Source organism: Amblyomma americanum, chromosome 8, assembly GCF_052857255.1.
Source record: "Amblyomma americanum isolate KBUSLIRL-KWMA chromosome 8, ASM5285725v1, whole genome shotgun sequence".
NCBI classification, from domain to species: Eukaryota; Metazoa; Arthropoda; class Arachnida; order Ixodida; family Ixodidae; genus Amblyomma; species Amblyomma americanum.
This window is the reverse complement of record NC_135504.1, coordinates 89,724,553-89,743,180: the sequence shown is the minus strand read 5'-3', so window position 1 is coordinate 89,743,180 and position 18,628 is coordinate 89,724,553. Positions and strand designations below refer to the sequence as shown.

General features: G+C 47.3%; 1 protein-coding gene across 1 annotated transcript in view; it reads left to right on the top strand.

Annotated features, from left to right (window-relative positions):
* LOC144102598 (phospholipid-transporting ATPase ABCA3-like) overlaps positions 1 to 13,554 on the top strand; it is a 94,548-nt gene extending 80,994 nt beyond the window's left edge. The window contains exons 20-22 of the mRNA XM_077635826.1: positions 4,741 to 4,914; positions 10,244 to 10,499; positions 13,079 to 13,554. Coding sequence (XP_077491952.1) covers positions 4,741 to 4,914; positions 10,244 to 10,499; positions 13,079 to 13,249 — 601 coding nt within the window. The 3' untranslated portion in view covers positions 13,250 to 13,554. The remainder of the gene's footprint in view (positions 1 to 4,740; positions 4,915 to 10,243; positions 10,500 to 13,078) is intronic.
* Positions 13,555 to 18,628: the final 5,074 nt, after the last annotated feature.

Sequence of the window (18,628 nt, the reverse complement as noted above, 5' to 3'; positions counted from 1 at the left end):
TGTCCCCGACTGTACGTTCTGCGAAGAAACCGACTTAAGCAAGTAACTGCCCTTCGCGGGCGATGGATATTAAAGACTGCAGCTGGTGTTTTGCGAGGTGTAAAGCCTTCCTGTCTTCAGAACCATTTAAGGTAGCGAAGAAATGCCTGAAAACGAAAAGCTGTGCTAGTTAATGCAATCGTAATGCCATATCACCACGCCCCGTCGATTCGATACAGTTGAACAGGAGATTTTCTTTTTCTCCTCTGCTGTCCCCATTCAGGCGTGCAGCAAGAAAAATTTTCGAATGTAGAATCCGCCTTTTTCTCAACATGTGGCGCCCTCTGTGGAGTGGCGAATATTCGTCTGCTACTGGTTGAAAACAAACGCAGGTGCGAGACGCAGGCGAGATCTGGTTCCACGAGGAGCCAGCTGCGCCCGCGCAGTAGCAAGTGTGTGCGGACAGCTGCCGCCATCTGCCGCATGCGCCTGTCACTAACATGAACTGCGCATGCGCAGTAGGAGATGGCGGTTTTCAACCACGGGAGCTGGAGGAGAAGAGGTGCGCATGTGCTGAGTGGTTTTGAGAAAAAAGCAGATTCATAAGTTCAAGTCCAGTTGTGGTACAACTTCTCGGTCAGGTTGTGCACTGTCGACACGTCGTCCGTACCCATTCTCAACTGTTGTCTACTGCGTCTCCTCGAAGCCTTCTCTTCCACTCGGGGTCCCCTCCGCCCAGTGGTTCTTTCTTGGTCGCCGCTCTTCCAGACGACAAAGGGCGTTCGTCAAGTTCCGTGAAGGCCGCGGTCCTTACTTAGCTTCCCTCACTTCGCAAAGAGGCTGTCCCCGTTGGCGATAGCAGCGGGAAGATCAGGTGTCCCGTACGAGGGTGGCGTGATTGGCAGCAGCCAGCGTCTTATCATCTGCTGCTTGCAATCCGTCCAGCGCCAGCTTGTCGACCCCATCACGAGTTCGAATAGTTTTTCGGCACGTTGTGACAACAATACATGGTCCGCGCGCACGGAAAAACACGCACAACGCTCCTCGTGCCTGCTTCGGGGATGACGCTGCTCTGCGCACGACACATACTTCGTATTTTGCTCTTTTTATTCATTGTAACTAGTACTCAGTAGTCAGCTAAATGTGGTTCGCATGTGAAGAACACTGACCTTTGTAGATTAAAGAATAATTTTGAAAACTTCGCGCTTTCAAAACGTGCTTTCTTTTGAAAACGTGCTTTCTTGCAATTTTCGGTTTAAACCCGTAAGTCCAAACCTTACACATTACATCAGCCGTGATTTTGCATCATTCCCTTCAACCGATTCAAACTGACAGTATCGCTGGGAGAAAAAAGACATTTTACATTCTACGCCTCTCATTAGGCCCGAAAACACTACAACCTATCGGACATCGTTTATACACACTATGCCGAATGTGCAACAACCTGGACGGCCAAGCGCTTCCTCGCCAACAAAGGAACCAGGCTAGAGGCAGCAGCGACACTTGAGCATTTCGCCCAACATAGTGCTATGCGTTCAGCTCCAGACAAATCAGAAATCATTCGAGTCCAAGGAAGCGGTTACACGTCCCCAGGCTTGGTGGACATCAATATAGAGGGTCACAAATTCAAAGAGGTGAATACCTCCCGCATTCTGGGCTTGTACATTCAGAGCAACGGGTTGACTTCTCACACGATCAAAGCCCTCAATACGGGGAACCAAATCACCCGCATAATCAGACGCGTCACTAAGCCTCTGCGAAGGGATAAGAGAGGAGGACACACCTCTGCTATAATGAATTCCTTCATGATCAGTCGGATCAGCTACAGCATCCCCTTTCATACTCTATAGAACAGCGGAGAGAAGCAGATTGATCCAAACATTAGGACAACGTACCTGACGGCCATGGGCCTGCGCCATCAATAATTCTAACAAGATGCTCTTAGCACTCGGTTTGCTTAATATTAACGCGATATCGTTAAAGGCTTTGTTCTCCAGAAAATCTGTTGTCTGCGCTGTGGGAGTCGGCGCTGTGACCGAAAAGTCACGGGCATGAACCTCTGGCAGGTGGTCCCCAGAGGCGGCGGCTGCGTCTTTATGGAGGCAAAACGCTAAGGCGCTGTGTGCTGTGCAATTTCAGTGCGCTTTAAAGATACCCAGGTGGTCGAAATTATTCCGGAGCCCTCCACTACGGCACTTGTTTCTTCCTTCCTTCTTTCACTCCCTCTTTTATTCCTTCCCTTGCGGCGCGGTTCAGGTGTACACCGATATGTGAGACAGATACTGTGCCATTTCCTTCCCGAAAAACCATTTATTATTATGATTATTATCCCCAGAGAGCAACCTAGGAGGCACGTGGGCCATCTAAGCCACGTGACCTTGCGGCGTCATCACAACCTCCCCACTGGATAGGGATCAAACTGCCCACAGTGCAAGTGGCAGTTAGATGAATGATTGGTCGATCGGGAAGAGCAACCTGGGCCGCAAAAGGCCCACAGGTAGCAGCACCTGCCATCGCAGGGCAGTGGCGCATCGCTTAACCGCTGCACCACTGTGCCAGAAGGGGTATCAGGACTCCCAGGAATCCATGAATGTAAAGTAGACAATGACCTTGTGCATATGTGGGAATTTGCTCATTACGTTTTCGCGACATACCGCTAAGGTGAAGCTAAAGCGCCCCCTCCCATTTTTGCTTATGAATTACATGACGCAGTCCTTATATCTCAGAAGACGAGGTTCTGGACCACCGTGGAGGAAAGGAAGCCCCTGAAACAGAAAAACACTCCCGGAAGACCTGCAAGCACTGGTACCCTAACAATAATAGAATCCAACACCACATTCAGGTTTCTCGAATACCAAAGTGCATGCAGCACGAGCTGCAAGCAGGCTGCAGGCCAGGGTCGGCGCCTACTCTAAGACGTCCAAAAGGAGACACCGAAGCAGTATATGTGGACATGGCAGCTTACTCCCACGGTGACGCTTTAACGGAAACCGCCCTGGACGACAGCTTCAACACGGTTCTAAGTCCTTTATAGCAGCTGAGGGCCCTGCTACAGCAGATGCCACTGCACTTGCACTGCCTACCTAACATTTTTATAACATCGTAGCCATTTCCACTTCGTCTCCGAATCTTAGCAAGCGTGCCGAGGTTACACGACAGGCCAACCACCCACTCGGGCGGCGGTCATCTTGGGCTCCCGCCTAAGAGAACGCAATGGACCTCAGGCCAAGAGGGTCTCGAATAGCGAGAGGGGTAACGCTTTAGCTCACGGTCTTTCCAACCGAACGGAAATGCCTACCCCGACGACCTTGTTCATACCCCCTCCCCCGCTCCCGTATTCAGAATGCCTTGAGACCCGCCGGCTCGACCACTGGAATTATCCACCGCCACCCTATCGCCTCACTTCAGGTGAAGCTCACGCGTGCCGTCAGATTCAAACGAATACCTTTCCGAACCTTTTTCCATATTCTACAAAATCCACCCTACCCAATACCAAAACGTCCACCCTTGGTGAAGCACTTGTCCGACACTCTTTCATATTCCATGGGCGTGCCAGGCTAAACCGCAACATTTACAGACGTTGGATACGTCACACGAGCAGTGAGGCACAACTGACCAGCATCAGCATGGAGAGCCAACGAGCCCTCATCCAACTGGTCCATTCGTCGGCCAAGGGTTCCTGGACTGAAGACTCCAACAGCCACCTCGATCAACACCTTATATTGCTCATGAAACGTTGAACAGCGCCAGCTGTTAAGCGCCCGTTCTTCGGTTTCGTGTCGTAGTAGTACGTTGCAGTCGTCGGCGTAGTCGGTGGTTGCGTTGCAATCGGAGGTAGTTATCGTGCAAGGAGGAAGGTATGACTTGAGCGTAGAGATGAGTAAATGGTGCTTCGTCACCAAAGGAACAACCCGAAGGGTGGCTACCATGGAAGAACGAGAGTATAAGTAGAGAGTAATCCCTAACCGGACGATGGTTACTGAGGAAGGAAGGGGGTCAGGTAAGAGTGCAAGAAGGCGCAGCCGACACAGAAACCTCCCGGTGGGTAGTTTCGTCGTGCTTTTCAACTGAGCGTGGGCTATGAGGGGCGCCGAGGCGAAGGGCTTCGGAATAATTTAGGAATCTGAAGTTCTTTAACGAGCGCTGATATTGCACAGTACGCGGACCTTTTTAGAGCGAAAGCTCTACTACTCGAGGTTCAAATCAATTTCGCTTTGCGCGTTTGACCTTGAAGCCCGACCAAGGTTAAAGCAAGCACACCGCCCCCCCCCCCTCCAAGACTATCAATTTATCACTGTGTCTTGCTGTGCATAGCCATGATATGCCTGCACGGTATATCTATAGCTAGTGACCAGACAACGCGTGACCGATGACCTGTGGTCATCGGTCACACATTAGCATCGCTTTATGTGACGCCATGGAATGACGTAGGAATGATGGCGCACCAATGTTCGCTATAAATACCGCCGGCTTTGTTTTCGCTTGTCTACTAGGTTCATCCAGGTTGAACCTCAGCCATTTTTTTTCGTTTCGTCTGCATTCAAGCACTGACTCTGCTTGTGGCATTCACTCCCGCGACCTTGCGATCAGCATTCGAACTCTGTAATCACTTCACCGTGGCGGGAGCTCCGGGCACATAGAAACCAAGGAGAAAATTCTAAACAAAATGATTGCATGCTTGCTTGTCGCCAGGTTCCACCTGACCATACATGCAATTAAGCAGCGCTCTCTTTTCGACAATGGTTTTCCTCTCTCCCACAGCGGAGGCAACAAACGCAAGCTCTACATCGCGACATCCATCCTAGGGAATCCGAGGGTCGTGTTGCTGGACGAGCCTTACGCTGGCGTCGACGTCGTCGCCAGAGAGAAGATCGGCGGCAACCTGTCTGCAATGCGCAACCAAGCCAACATAGCCGTCGTGCTCACTTCTCACGGGTATACATTCTTCGCGCTTACGTAGTGCATGTGATGCTGGGCAATTTCAACGTAAAATTATTTGAAAATTGGTTTGGGGGGGAAAGGAAATGGGGCAGTAAATGTCTCATATATGCGCTTGTTTCGTCTGCCTTCCTCCTGTGTTGTCTGTTTGCGCATCACCTCTATTCATATATATCGTTGGACACCTGAACTGCGCCGTAAGGGAAGGCATCAAGGAGGGAGTAAGAGAACAAAAGAAGAAAGAGGTGCCGTAGTGAAGGCTCCTGAGTGATTTTGTCCAACTGGGGATCTTTAAAGTGCACTGACATCGCACAGCACACAGGCGCTTTAGCATTCGCCACCATCGAAACGCGGCTGCCGCAGTCGGGTTCGAACCCGGGTGTGCTTCAGCTCAGTAGAGGAGCGCCCTAACCACTGTGCCACTGCGATGAGTCAGCTACATGAGCTCATAATGGTTTGGGAAATTATAGATGTGCCGTGAGGAAGCAAGTATATTTCGTCAGCTCAACAACCTTGAGAAGAGAGATAACGCGAGAAGTGTACCACAGTTGGAGGGTACTCGCGGATTCTGGGCTGGAACACGGCCGCGGCGACCAGGTTTCGATGGAGGCGAAACGCAAAAGGCGCCCGTGTGCTGTGCGATGTCAGTGCACGTTAAAGATTACGAGGCGGTCGAAAAACGTTGCCTTCGCTTATTGTCTTCGCGGTTGCGACGTCATTCTGAGCCGTCCCCCTTATTGCTCCGGCCGAAGTTAGTGAAGCTCCGGTTCAGCTGAAAAAGGCTACACTCTAAACACGAATGCGACAATATGGGAGTTATAAGGGTGTAAGCTGTCCTCGAAATCAATCCCTTTTTTTTTTTAAATGGAGCGCGCGAGATGAAAGCTAACTCCTTTTTCACTCGTTTTTGTTTAGAATGTACTCTCACATAAAGACGAGGTCGAATGTTTAAAAGCAACGTTGAGGACAAACTGAATGTCTTTTATTGATTGATTACCACGGTCCCACGACAAGCAGGCTATATTTACTTAAAGTGGAGCATATAAAACAAAGAAAAAAGATACAAATGTGATATACTTATCGCAAACACCGTCTGTTTTCTCAAGCAAACTTCTTTCAAGTAAAGCCAACTTTTGCTCATATCTTTGAGGCTAAGCTACATACTTATTCTCTTCCGAAAGGGCATCACAAATTTTTTTTTGGTCTTCATGTCACGTGTTCGAATTGAATCGCGAAAAAATGTTCAAGGTTTAAATCCAATTTTCTACGCAGAACATTCAATTTTTTGATGCCGAAAATCATCACCATAGCCAGAAAGAGCCATTTGATCGTTTTTCACTAAGCGCGAAAAATTTGATGCGGTTACCTTCGATGTCTTTATAAATGAGCAAAGGTGGTCTTCGCTGAAGATCACCATGGATAGTTTAGGGGGCCTACCCAAGGTACAATATTACGAAGGTGATGCATATTCCATACAGAGGCTGATGTACAGGATCAGGAGCATAAAACAATAAAAGAGGAGATTGGAAGACAAAATTTTGTTAGCACAACTGTAACTCTGACAAATGCACTCAGGGTCTACCTAGCCCCTCCTCTAGCAAGGATTTTCAGTTGATAAAGTCATCGTATAGTCAGTCATGCAATGCAGCGGTTTGGGGATTCTGAAAGCTTTTTTTCAACGCAGGCTGACATTTTCCCAAGGTACCGTTTGTTACAAAGCAGGTTTAGCAGAGGAGCATAGAAAAGGTGTACAGTCGTCAGAGTCTCAGCAGTTGTAACTCCACTCACGTGCTTTCTTCTTTTTAAAGGAGCTTTATCTTCAAGATAGAAAAATGCCATTGGGCATACGCACATGCATTGCGCATACGTTTCAGTGAGTAATTTAGCCCCCAAAATTGATGATAATGAACAGTTGTACCCCCTGAAAATCTGCCTGATGCGAAAGCAAGTTTGTCTTGTGAGCATGGTGCACGTGGTGCACATTCCAGAAGTGCTGCGCGTGATTTGTTCATTTTCGCTTTTTGATGTTTTGGTGACACCAAGCGATAATAGTCAAGCAGGTGCCACACCAACAGCGGAACAGTGGTGCAACTCGTTGTTCAGTTTTCTGTCTACAAATGCTACATCATCGTGATATACTTCTATTCGGAGCCAACCAGGCTTCATCTGCTCTCCCGCAGAGCTGCCCAGTTTTACCGCGGTATTCCACTTCTCTCCAGCTGCTTGCTAAAAACATTCCGTCGCAGCTGTCCAGTTAGACTAACAAGGAAACCATGAACTCCATGACAGCAGCTGAGACGAGTCACCTGGTGGGGCTTGAATCCACTAAGACTATACACGTACTCAGGGGAGACGATTATTCCGGAAGGCTTTTGATATCTTGCGTTATGCAAAAGCGGCAATAAAGTATTTCGAGCTAGCACATGACAGGCATGAGTCCTGTAGCCATTCGTCGATCATGCACTTGTGGCCACCAAAGATTTGTAGCAGTTTTGCTCTGCATGCCAAGAAACAACTCGCCAAGGTCTATGTAAAAAAACGTAAAAAAATGTCTCCTACGCTTTCTGTTTATTCAATGACGTTGGCGAGTGCTTTAACGCGATAGCGTTAAAAGCACCGCTGTCCAGAAAATCCGGTGTCGGCGCTGTGAGCGAAAAATCACGAGCACGACTCCGGCGGGTGGTGCTCAAAGAGCAACCGAGGACGCAGGTGGGCCACCAAGGTTACGTGACCCCGCTGAGCCATGACAACCTCCCCAACGGATACAGAGCAAGCTGCCCACTGTGGCAGGTGGCACTTAAATTAATGACTGGTTGCTGAGGAAGACCAACCTGGGCCGCACAAGGACCATCGCTGAGAGCACCTGTCATCGCAGAGCAGTGGCCACCGCTTAACCGCAGCACCACTGCGCCAGGAGGGGTATGAGGACTCCCCATGGCTATATGAATGTAATGTAGAAAATGACCTTGTGCATATATGAAAATTAATTATGCTATCGCGTCATAATCTTAAGCAGGAGCTTAGAGGGGCTCTGAAACAACTTCCGAGGAAAGCAAATCAACATGCTCAGTGACTGTATTGTGTTGTCATGAAAAGCTGAGCGAAATAATGCACTTCTACACGCAGCAGAGGACCCACAATCAAGCGCGAAAGTTGGCGAGCCCTTCCCGGTGACTTTTGCAGCGATAGCTACATTTCGGTAGAATTTCGAGCCTTCAGCGCGGCGGCGGAACGTGACCGTGGCGGCGGAACGTAAACTTGGCGGCGCAGCCACAGCGTGACGGCGCCGCCATCGCCACGTGGTCACGTGGTTGGCAACGTGACCAGCCACGTGGTGCGGAGCAGCTGACCGAGCTGCAACAGCTGTGTGCATGTGCCGTGTCAAGTGGCACGAAGATAAAGAGGGAACGCCCAGCGAAACGGAGAGGCGGAAGACAGGCTTTGCAATTCAACTGAGCAAGTTCCACCCGGCCAGATGTAGCTATCGCGTCACTCCAGGTTTAACCAGAGCTAAACCACCGCTACTTTTTTTCCTGCTCGCACCTGCGTATACAAGCTGAGAGGTGGCTATTGGTTAGATTCTCTCTGACCTCAGGCAGCTATCGTGGACGCGGGCAATAATCTCGGGCGGGTCAGGAAGCTCCGCTGCCAGAAGCTGGGCCTGCGGAGGAGCGCCGACCTTCTAGCGTCCTAATTGTGACTACAGGAGAGGGAAAGGCGCGAAGTCACTGAAATTAAAATTTGGCTATAGATAACGCAGCTTCTACAAAACGCATTAAATAAATTCTTGCTGTGCAATATTCATGAAGCGGCGTGCTTTAACATATCCCATGCATACCACAACTTTATTAGAGCTCTATTCAGGGTCCTTAAGCATCGCTTAAGCATCCCATAAATTTTTTTTTCTTCACATGGAGAATGAAAATCTATCCCTAGAAGTATTTCCGTCCGAATACGAACTATAGCATTTTTGTTATCCTGCCCGATAATGACGCCCGCCTAAAAACTCACAGGGACACCTAGTTACCTTATATGTTGTTAATGGGATAGCATTAAAAGCTTTTGATGCCTTCGCAAGAAGTGACTATACTTCCCATCTGGCAACCTTACTTTTGGACTTGAAGCCTCATTTCTGGTCTCGTTTCCGCGATGAGGCATTTAATGTTATCGTAAAAAACGATTGGGGGTCGCGCTGGTGCCGATAATTCTGATAGTTTTTTTTTTTGAGAATCACTGAAGAGTCCAGCTGACGTCGTTGACGGTGCCCCTTTCTGTTATGAGGTTCTCTCTGCGATATCCCTTGCCTTGTCAATAAAAGGAAAAATGACTTTATTAGCTCTCGGAAGTTGCGCTCAACAAATATCCATTATGCCAAAGACTCATTGATCTAGTATGGTAGGGCCTGTCAGACACCGGCGAAATGGCACAAGACGTTGTAATACGGACAGTTATGGAAGAGTTAGAGAAACCATTACCGTAATTAGAAAATAGCAACTGTCTGAGAAAATAACCATAACGCAGAAAGAACAAATGAGCATAAGGTGACCACAAACCAAAGATGACACTTTTAAAAGTTATCGCAATAATTTATGCCTCTAGTATATTGAAGTTACAGTTGCGCTTGAAGAAGGCAGGGCACTGACCAAAAGAGAGGAATGTATTGACGTTTCGTCTGCACATTCCTCTATTTTTTGCCGGTGCAGCCCTTGCCAAAAGTAACCAGGCTGCATGGTCTTCTTATTCGAACAGTAGAGCCCTAACGGCTTCCCTAAAGATCAAAAAGTTCTCGTAAGGTGAGGACAACGGTTCTCCTTACCTTTCAGAGATTCAGAGCTTGAGGACTGCTATATAGCGCCGTGTAGCATTTAAAAGTCTCCTAATGCTGCTGTCATGGTAAAAGCTTTTGAATGTACCGGTATGTGAGCACTAGTGAACGCCCGGAGAAGTGCATGTACAGCCTTCGCCAAAAGTAACCAGGCTGTGTGGTTTGACTCTTATTTGAATAGTAGAGCCCTTGCGGCTTCCCTAAAGATCAAGAAGTTCTCGTAAGGTGAGGACTACGGTTTGCCTTACCGTTCAGAGCTTTAGAGCTTGAGAGCTGGCATGATAGTTTCAATATTCGACTGAGAAGCAAATCGTCCAGCCTGGTTACTTTTGGCAAAGACTGTATATCCCCGACCAGACGGGTTTCCGTCAAACCCTCGACTACAGTTGCACTGATGAACAAAAAGAACAAGAGTATTCTTGAGAATTCTTCCCGAAGATTCACTGCGCAGAAGCGCGCATAAAGTCAGAAGTCATCTTTTCATGCACTCTGTATTCGCAGCATGGAGGAATGCGAGGCAATGTGCGACCGGCTCTGCATCATGGTGGCGGGACAGATGACCTGCCTGGGAACCCTCCAGCACCTGAAGGATAAATTCGGCAGAGGCTACACCATGCAGCTCCTGCTTCCGTCCGCCAAAACTGAAGGCGGCGAGAGTGGAGGCGCCGGGGAGGCTTCCCCCGAAAACAGTGGGAGTGATCTGGACATAAAAGTAGAAGAGTTGTTCCCAGGCGTGCGTGTCCTTGGTGCCCATGGTGTAAGTTCACTCCATCACCCTTCTGCTGCAAGTTTGCTTTTTTGCGGAGTTCTGTGTTTTTACCTGCGCAATAATTCCGCCTTTCTCGCTATATGTAGAGCCTTCTAGCAACATGTCGTACATTCTCGGGCAAAAATTTTGAATATTGAAAAACTGTGCAGTACTGTTTTAGAAATATTGAAGGTAACGGTCCATTTTTTCGTTGTGTAACGAATCTTTCTTTTAACGTGTTTGCATCGATCGCATCCAACAGTTAAAACCACCGTAGCAACCCAATAGGGAACTCTTTTGATGATAGCAAAAACGTTAATAGCAAAAAAAGCTAGGCTGTAGTCGGGTGGTCTGCGGATATATTGATTGTTATTCTGAAATCTTGCATGATACTAAACAATTGCGTTCATAAAATGTTTCCCAATCAAAAATGCTTTTGTCCAAAATTGTTGGGGTAGGGTTCAAGAAAGTTCGGTGCCTACATAGAAAACGCCAGAAAACAAGATCAAGTGGCGCGTTATCCCCTTCCCCAAGGAGTCAGCGTACGAAGTGGAAGCTGTGTGCTTGGAGCTTGCGCCATCTATTAGTTCCATTGGTCGCCAGCATGAACTGCGCATGCGTTAAAAGTAGGCGGTTTTTTTAAAGCACCGCAGCGCGGCAGATTGCCCTGAAGGAGAGGCGCGAAACCGCGTAGCGGCCGTGTGAGAAAGGTGGATTGCTGTAGTGCATGGAGGCGTGGCGGCGAACAACACGCGGGAGTCCCCACAAGCGCGCCGAGGCGCGCTTGCCAGTCTTGCCTCGGTGGCGCCGTATACCTTCAGGGTCCAGCTGCTGGTGGCGATGTCCGGGACAAAATCCCAGGCAGCACGATAGAATTTGAATAGAGGACAATGTAAAAACGTGTGGTAAGCGCATTAAATTTACTTTCTTCAACTGTTGCCGGACTTACAAATGGCCGCATAAAAAACCTTCTGGATGACATTTTGGTGTCCAAATTAAAGCACCGACGAGAATTGTGTTGCCACTGTGTTCAATACTCTTCAAACCGAGATAACGATGAAGCAATCTGCTTGATTATATATGCGTGACACTGTCACCTGAGTCTTATTAAGCAGTGATGACTTTCGAATGCACTTTCTTCGCGACGGTGTGCATTACCAAAAGAGAAGTGGCTCAATAGCATGTCCCAACGACCTAACACAACACTCTTGCTACAATGTAACCGCAACTGCAATACGACATAGCCGGTCCCAAAATACAACAGAAGTTTTTGTCGTTATGTCGTTACGGCAAGTCTTTCTGTAGTAGTTGCGAAGCTGTCTGTTGCGTCAGAAATGGCTCTATCGTTACGACAGCGGACTTCTTGACACTACGGAAAATATGTTCTTACTACAAGAATTTCTGTTTTGAGGTACCAAAATACTACAGAAAAATGCGTTGGGACATTGTTGTCTTTATCGGTAGGGGGCGGAGCATATATTCTTTTATTTTGAACCTTTTACAGCGATGAAACGGTAGCACCAGAGAAGCACGTGATGGCTACATTATACGTAATAATATAATGAATGATATATAACATAATATAATATGATAGAATATAATAGAATATATAATAAATAAATATTTATTTCACTCATGAAGAGAGGGAGTGCGGAGAAAATGCTGAAAATTCAGCTTGACTACTTCCCAGCTCCCCAGAGTAGAGAAAGAAAAAATCATCATGGCAGAGTGAAATAACAAAACAAAAGCCCAAATGACAATACAGAAATACCTTGTTTACAGAGTGATATCGACTGATAAAAGCAGAACAACAAAAGAATTCTAACTGAACTACATGAGGCACCGGTGGTAAGTGAGGCACCAAAATACTACATGAAAATACACTGCAACAATATTGTCTTCTTCGGGGGGGGGGGGGGGGGGGGCAATGTATATTCTTTTATTTTGAACCTTTTTCATCGATGAAAGGGTTGCATCAAAGAAACACGTGGTGGCGACATTTTACGATATTAGATAGTAACTAATATATTATATAATATGATAATATTAAATTATTTATTTCACTCATGAATTGAGGGAGTGCAGGAAAAAGGCTGAAAATTCAGATTGAATAGTTCCTAGCTCCCCAGAATAGAGAATTCAAAAAACAGAAGAAAAAAATCATCATGGCAGAGCGAAATAACAACCACAGCACAAAAGCCCAAATGACCATACAGAAATACCTTGTTTACAAAGCGAGATCGACTGATAAAAGCAAAACAACAAAAGAATTCCAACTGAACTACATGAGAAACCGGTGATAAGTGAACGTACACATCTGAGAAAGCTTGAAAGTGAAAAAAAAATAACGTTACATAAGTAAAGGAAGTGACGATGAAAAACAAATCGAATTGTGTAGCATGGACAGAATAAGGGTTTGCAGGAAAAGTGAGTACAGCGTACTTAAGCAGATTGCCAAAACTACACCATCATATGAACGGATTTTTGCCAAAGAAAAAATTTCAATTCTTTTTTCGAAGTTACTTCTCGTTGTCATGAAAGTAGCGATACATAGCTGACCGCAATTATTTTTGTACCCTGAATTTCAGAGTGTTCACGACTACCACATCTCAGAGAAGCTTCCATGGAGCACTATTTTCGAAAAGGTTGAAGAGCTGGAAAAGTCATTCACGTTCGCCCACGTCCTGATCCAAGACACAAACCTGGAGAAAATTTTCATCTCCTTCGCTGGGAAGAGCAATGCACCGACAAGCGTTTGACGTGGCCGGCGTTGCTCGGAATTTTCGACTGAAATTATTGACCGATGCGCCATGACATGCCAGCTATATATCGGACCTTAGTGGTGCTCTTGTTAACATACGTGACAGAAATGTTATACGTTCGCTGCAAATGGTCAAAAATGAACTGTTTGAATCCAACATATTCTTATTTATCCGGAGCTGTCCACTAGAGTTTGTTTGATAGTCCCATTTGGTGCTGTTACGCCGATGTGCCACGAGATGGAAGCTACATATCGGACATTAACGGTGCTTTTGTCAACACAGTTGACCAAAATTTTCTACTTTCGCTGCGCACGACAAAATAAAATAAACTTTATGGATTAAATCCACCATCTTTTTTATTTATCCGGAGCTGTCCAGTGCGATGTGGTTCAGTTGCGCGCAGAAGGCTCTCAACCCTAAGCTAATGTTAGGCTCCACACTGTATATTCAGCAGTAAGACGGAAAGAAATATTCTTTAGAGAGAAAACAGTCGGCATTGTGTAAAGTGATCGAAGTCCTGAAGCAGCTATAGCGCTCTTACGTGAAGCACAGCGTTTTTCCACGCGAATACAATCATTGCTGTTAAAAATGTCTTTCTTCATAGACTACAAAAATAGGACTAAGTGCAAAAAAAACCTTAGCCTTCTTAACCGAATTATTAAAGCAAATACGATAGCGTATAGGTTAGACTAATGTTTTTCTTGTGTTTTTCCCGACAAAACCCCGGTTTGAATCGGTTCCATAGCCTTTACATGGTGAGCATGAGTTATCACCTAGGATTTTCTAGTCCTTCCTAAATGTTCGGGGATTTAGGAATTTTGGAGGATGGGCCAACTTGCAAATTTTGGAGTCCTCACAGTTTCAATTTTCGCGGTGTCCTATGATTCATCCATTGGAGGTCACACGCTGTTGGCTGGTACCGTGGTGGAGCGATTAAGGTTGTACTTAATTCTGAGACCCCCGTTGCTCTTTTCGAGGTCCCGTAAGGCTCACGCGCCGCTCCACGGGGGGCAGGTGACAGTTACATGGAAGGTAGTAATGGTGGGCAGTTTGCCAGCTTCCATGTTGGGCACGTGATGACACCAAAGAGGCGCGTGACCTCTCTCGACCAATCAGTTGATTGTGTAGAGAATTTCAAATTCCTCCGCGCTTCCTGATTGATTAATTGGGTGTGAACCTGTGTACATCATCAGCGAATTGACCAGTCAGGGAGTGTTTGTTATAGAGAAACAAATTTTTATCCAGACGACAGCCTGAATGATATATGAGACTAAAGAAAGCATTAGAATTTATCCCCCAAATTATCTGAGGGAACCCGCATTAGGGCTCGGAACGTATCTCGACTACCTGGAGGTGTTTAATGTTGACTAATGTCGCACAACACATGGGTGTTACTGTATTGGGTCTGAGTCGAAATCCGCCAGCCGTGACCGCGGCATTCCGTCCCGTAGCATTGGGCCCAGCACTCGAACGGCAAAGGCAATGAGCCACCGCAGCTGGTCAAGCGAAAAAAAAGGTCCTTACTGAAGAATGTTCGGGCTCGAGGCTTTTTTAGCGCGTAAGAACAATTGGCCCCCTCCACAAAAAATTCACAGTAGGCGTGAGGTATCAGAGAGACAGTCACGAAAAGAAAGGCGCAAACTGGCTCCCTGGGTCAGTGGAAACCTGATTCGCGCTTTGAGCTACGTGACACTAATGACAGACATATGTACGATGCATGCGTTCCCACTGAAATCAGCATCATCAATTATTCACATTACTGAGGAGTTTGAAGCACGCAGGCCCCCTGGCCCCCGCACGGCCCCACTGCACTCAAGCGTTTATGTTCCTGCGGTACATAACGCGGGCAGCCCGGTCGGTAGAGATGGTCTGTACGACCGGGTACTCGAAGCACAGCAGGGCCTCCCGATCCCCCCACGCCTTGAAGTGCTCTATGCTTACGGAGGACGATCCGCCGGGCAACGAGAATGGAGATGGAGAGTAGAAGCGAGAGGTTCGGGACAGAGTGTGCAGGATGAAGTGAGGAAAAGGGGTTATAGAGAGAAAGAATGAGAGGAGAGGGGAGAGTGTGTGTTTGTAATTTGATCCAAAGGATTGCCTATCGCTATCGATTGCTAAGGAATTGGTTTGAGGGGGGGGGGGGGGGGGGGACGTATAGCTGACACTAGTCCTTGGAGGCCTGCGTCCGCTTGCTGAAATTGTGCGCGCGCTCCATCGTGAATACTTGCTGGGAGGCCACCAGAGCCCGGTTTAAATAGCCATAAGAGGTTGGCGGCCTTGTATCTAGGATTCCCGTAGTGCGCGGCCACTCGAAACAGCTCCACATGAAGGAGCGGGGGTGCCACAGGCGAGTCCATTATGCAAGAAGCAGGGACATGAACTCGGCCTCATTCAAATTTCAAATTGCAGTTCTTGAGTCGGATAAAACATACCGGGGTTCTCTGTTGAAAGTGGTGAGGGCAATGGAGGTTTCCCCTGCAGCTTCGGGGGAGTTGTCTGTGTGGAGTGTATGTGTACAGATGAGGGAGAGAGTGCGATTTACCGCGGCAGAGACCACTTCATTGCCCGTGCAGGCTGCATGTTCCCATTCGGTGTCGGGTTTGGAGCCTTAATTATCGGTACAGTGCTTAAGCGCAAGCTGTATGGCGTTGATCGTGCTGTTCGGTGTGCATGTTACGGTGGAGCTGCTTAATGAGCAGTTCTAGGCACTTCTAGAAAGCAGTGGGAGTCCTTGCTGGCCAGTTCTGACCTTAACAAACAGCTTGAGCTGATGGATTGACTGAAACCCTGTATTTTAAGCAGGATTGCTCACTGGCTTAGTTATTGGGATAGGAAGTTGGGAGGGAGGTCACAATCGGCAGTCGACGAAGGTAGCGCGCACAAAGGCCCACAAAGATAGGAGGGTGTCTTTGGCGCCATCAGATTAATTCCAAGCCATAGTCCAATCCAGAAAGCAGCGTATATCCGGGGTAATGTGCTGGGAGCGGATTCATTGGCTCCGCAGCGGCTCGGTGGTTAAGCACCTCATCTACTGTGCCGGAGTACCCGGATTCGAACCTGACCGCGGCGAGCGCGTTTCGATCGAGGCGAAACCCAAAAGGCGCCCGTGTGCTGTTCGATGTCAGGGCACGTTAAAGATGTCAAGGGGGCAGAAATTATTCCGGAGACCTCTACTACCGCACCTCTTTCTTCCTTTATTCTCTCAGTCCCTCCTTTACCCCTTCTCTTACGGCGCGGCTCGGGTGTCCGCCGATATGTAAGACAGATACTGCGCCATATCCTTTGCTTAAACCCAAAGTTTCCGACACGCTCTCATAAAAGGTGATATATGGTCGGGCTCGTGCTCGTGTCACATCTAGAACAGGACACTTGTTTTAAATCCGAGGCATCATGATGCACATCAAGCAGTCGCCCTCTCTTGGCAGTGTGGTTACTCCACTCAATATTCTCTTTCAACTCTTATCCCCTATTGTTCCAAATCCAGTCCTCGGAACACCTCCTGTAAGCAGGCAGTGAATAGCATTGGCGAGATTGTGTCTGCCTGGCTGACCCCCTTCCTTATAAGAGTTTTATTGCTGACTTTATAGACGACTATGGTAGCTGTGCAGTCGGTACTCACATAGCGTGCAAAAGTCTCGAGAGGAGAGGGAAAGTTTGCCGTCCATTATTGTACAACGCAAGTCAATTTTCTCGAAAACACCGTACATTTATAAAATAGCCAGATGAAAGCCAGACTCTACAGACCGACAGCAATACTTGGATTTCACTGGCCATCATCAAATACATTGTAAGCAAGGCATATTTGTAGGACAACCAACGGGGCTGAGGAGAATATGCACTTACGACCACCACTTTAAACACCTTCCATCTCTAAAAAGCACCCTAATTGGTAGGAACCATCCTCAGAACTCTATCATTAATGCTTTCCAACGAGCGACGACTCTAAAACGAGTCGTGGTGCTTAAGAAAACGAACAAAAACTAGCACTGAGCGGCCTCCTGCACTTATAACAAAATGTTCGAAAGCCCTCCTTAACATAAACGTCATTCTGCGGAAATGCAACCCTATTATAACTGGCAACCATCGTCTCAGGAAAAATAATTCCCGACGCACCACAAGCCTGAAAGGCATAGTACAGACTGGCTTGATAAGGAACGCCCGCCGACAGTAACTGCATACTCTCGACATAGAGGCAAGTCATGCAAGCATTTACAAGTCGAAAAACCTTTAGAAGCCCGACAAGCGACTTCTGCTTCCTTATAAAGACTAGCTTTAACTACGCGTCGTCTGATATTACCTGTATCGTTCAATGACCCTACTCTCAGGAATAATATATCGGAAAAACCGGGCAATCAATGAACGCCAGACTAAATGGCCTTCGAGCTGACACAGCAGTGAACCTACCGACGGCAGTGGCGGAACATTTTAATCAACACGGTCACAACTTCGATGAATTTAAACTGTTCATTCTTCAATCAGGTTTGAAGTCTGCAAAGGACAGGAAACACAAAGAAGCATTCCTAATGAATTTAAAACCTTACAACCAGCAGGAATTAACTTATCCAGAGGAAACGGCGAATCTCTCAGATACATTCCGGCACTAGCGTAATTCTTTAATCAGGTCTTGCACATGGTCAGAGCATTCACCAGCTTCCCACACCTTCGCCTAATTTTTTCTCTTCACCCTACACTTCCGCCCGACCCATCCCTTACCCCCTGAATGAATTTTTTTCTCTCTTCTTTGTTCAATTTTAACTTTAGCTTCTGTCCTGCCTCTCTTGCCACCACTTCTCCGGAACACGTCTTCCGCATTCCTTTCCATCCCCCCCTTTCCCCCACTTCCTCTCATGCTTTCTCTGGACTCGTCCCCATGTTTTTTCGCGACAGTCTGTGTGTGTCTTCTCCTGGTCCTGCATCTTCATTCGCTGGTTTTTATTTTCTCCTGACCATGTTTTCTCTTCTTTTAGGGAAACTGTTAAGTTACGTTTTTATGATAGTTATGATAGTTTTAAGTTGCTAGTTTCGTTTGCCAGGGCTCGTCTGTCTGCGATGAACGTAAAATTGACCAAAAGAGTTATGACGTGACTACACGGCATCACATAGCAAGAGTGGGCGCGTAGAACCTGAGTTGATACCTGTACTTCATTTAGCTCTCGATCCGGATTTCTATTTGCGCAAAATTTTGGGGCCACCCGATTGATGCAGAACGTTCGAACTGGTGTAGAATGACTTGGAATGTTCATGAGGATAAAAATTACTAATTTAGATGAATACCAAAGTATGTGTGGGATTGGCACCTTCGGTTGTGGGGGTTCGTACCACTGCTGCCTAACCATTGGTCGCAGGGAGTACCGGCTACCGGATGGTTTGAAATGA